This window comes from Lathyrus oleraceus, chromosome 6, assembly GCF_024323335.1.
Source record: "Lathyrus oleraceus cultivar Zhongwan6 chromosome 6, CAAS_Psat_ZW6_1.0, whole genome shotgun sequence".
NCBI classification, from domain to species: domain Eukaryota; kingdom Viridiplantae; phylum Streptophyta; class Magnoliopsida; order Fabales; family Fabaceae; genus Lathyrus; species Lathyrus oleraceus.
This window is the reverse complement of record NC_066584.1, coordinates 169206216-169208270: the sequence shown is the minus strand read 5'-3', so window position 1 is coordinate 169208270 and position 2055 is coordinate 169206216. Positions and strand designations below refer to the sequence as shown.

Sequence of the window (2055 nt, the reverse complement as noted above, 5' to 3'; positions counted from 1 at the left end):
CTTCATGATTGGCGATCGTGTAGTATTGAACTGAAGGGTCTACACCCTGTTCGAACAATACGAGGATCCCACTTAGAGTAGACTGATTCAGAATTTCCATTTCGATGTGGCTAGCCCATCATTATGATGGAAGACTGAACTTGGTCCATGACTGTAAGTTCTTATCCTGAAAGCGAACAACCTTAGGAGCCATACTTTGTGTGTGGGGTAGAGAACATATAACCTCCGTATAAGGTGTACCATATGATACTCATGATATCCTGGATCCTAATTATACATGCATTACATTTACTTTGCATACAAATATAAAATTTCATGCATTCGCATTTCATCAGCATGGATTGCATATCATTTTCCAATACAAAAAACTCATCCCGTCTTGTTGCCAATTACCAGCAGGCTGATTTCCTGACACTCGTACTGAACCTTTGAGAGCTACTAAAAGACAAGGGAGCATTGAGAACATAATCAAGTTGAGTTGAAAATGGATATGAACAACATGAAAGGAAAGGTAGACCAGATGTTGGAGGCTAGGCTAGCCCAATCTAAGAACAATTTTCAACATGGTGTCACAGAGAATGTTGGTTCCTCATCAGGCTTTACTGTAATTACCAACCCAATGTATGACCCTCTGTCTAACTATAATCCTCCACAAGTGAACATTCCTACTCAATCCCAGTTGATGCCATTGACCAATCCTGATGTTGAAAGGCTTCATGCCCTTGAGGAGAGAGTCCAAGAAATGGATGTAAATGACAATTTTAGGCTTGATATGTGCTTAGTACCAGGCCTAATAATCCCCTCGAAATTCAAATTACCCAACTTCGAGAAGTACAAAGGGGATAGTTGTCCAAGGCACCATTTGGTGATCTTCTTCCGAAAAATGGCATCATATACACACAATGACAAGCTGATGATTCACTGTTTTCAAGACAGTTTGATTGGAGCATCATTGAGTTGGTATATGAAATTGAAAAGAAGCCATATTCAGTCATGGGAAGACTTAGCCAATGCTTTTTTGAAGCAGTACAACTACAACTTGGACATGGCTCCAGACCGAAGGCAGCTGCAAAGCTTATCCCAAAAGAGCAACGAATCTTTCAAAGGATATGCACAACGATGGAGAGAATTGGCAGCCCAAGTGCAACCACCACTCTTGGATAAGGAATTGGTTGACTTGTTTATGGATACCTTGCAGAGTCCTTACATTGAAAGGGTGGTAGGCAATGCGTTATCAGACTTCGCCCACTTAGTGACAATTGGAGAACGCATCGAGAGTGCCCTAAAAAGCGGAAGAATCTAAGACGCCTCGAGCAACCAAGCTAGCGAGACAGAATCCCTCAACAATTCCCAAAAGGAAGAAGAGGATGAAACTAATGCAGTCATAACAAATGTCAGGAAACCAGCAACGCTGAGAGCACCATACCAGCAACCATGGTCTGCTCCTTATGCAAATCAACGATCTCGTGGTCGAGGATATCAAAATCAGCCTTCAAACCAATCTAGGCCTCGAAACAATCTAGAGAGAAGGAATGCTCCTCTCGATCCAATTCATATGTCATACAATCAACTTCTGCCATATCTGATTCAAAGTTCATTGGTGGATCCCAAGTCTCTCAGGCCATTTCCAGAACCATACCCACCTGGATATGACCCCGATGTGCAATGTGGATATCATGCCGGGTCAATAGGGCACTCGACTGAAGACTGCAATGCTTTCAAAGCCAAGGTTCAATAGTTGATTGACAAAAAGTACATATCCTTTCCGGAAGGAAACCTATTGGTGCATGTCAACCTCTCACCCAAATGAGTTTGAAGACTTTAGGGAGTTCCTTCTAAGTGCCAATGGCTCATGCAAAAGGACATCCTCAACATTGGTAATCTTTGTCCATTTTTTATCATTGCATTTGTAATTTCTTTGACTAAATGCTACTTGTTTTAAAAAAAATTGTTGTCTTTAATGGTAATATTAATGAAGTAATGACGCATGTTTTGAACCAATTATATCGCATTCTCTCTTTTTTTTTCTTTTCTTACTTAAAACAAAAAAAAACA

General features: G+C 40.7%; 1 protein-coding gene across 1 annotated transcript; it reads left to right on the top strand.

The window, feature by feature from the left end:
* Positions 1–484: 484 nt before the first annotated feature.
* On the top strand, positions 485–1303 carry LOC127094578 (uncharacterized). Its single transcript, XM_051033398.1, has one exon. It carries the CDS (start codon positions 485–487, stop codon positions 1301–1303), a length of 819 nt encoding a protein of 272 aa, XP_050889355.1.
* Positions 1304–2055: the final 752 nt, after the last annotated feature.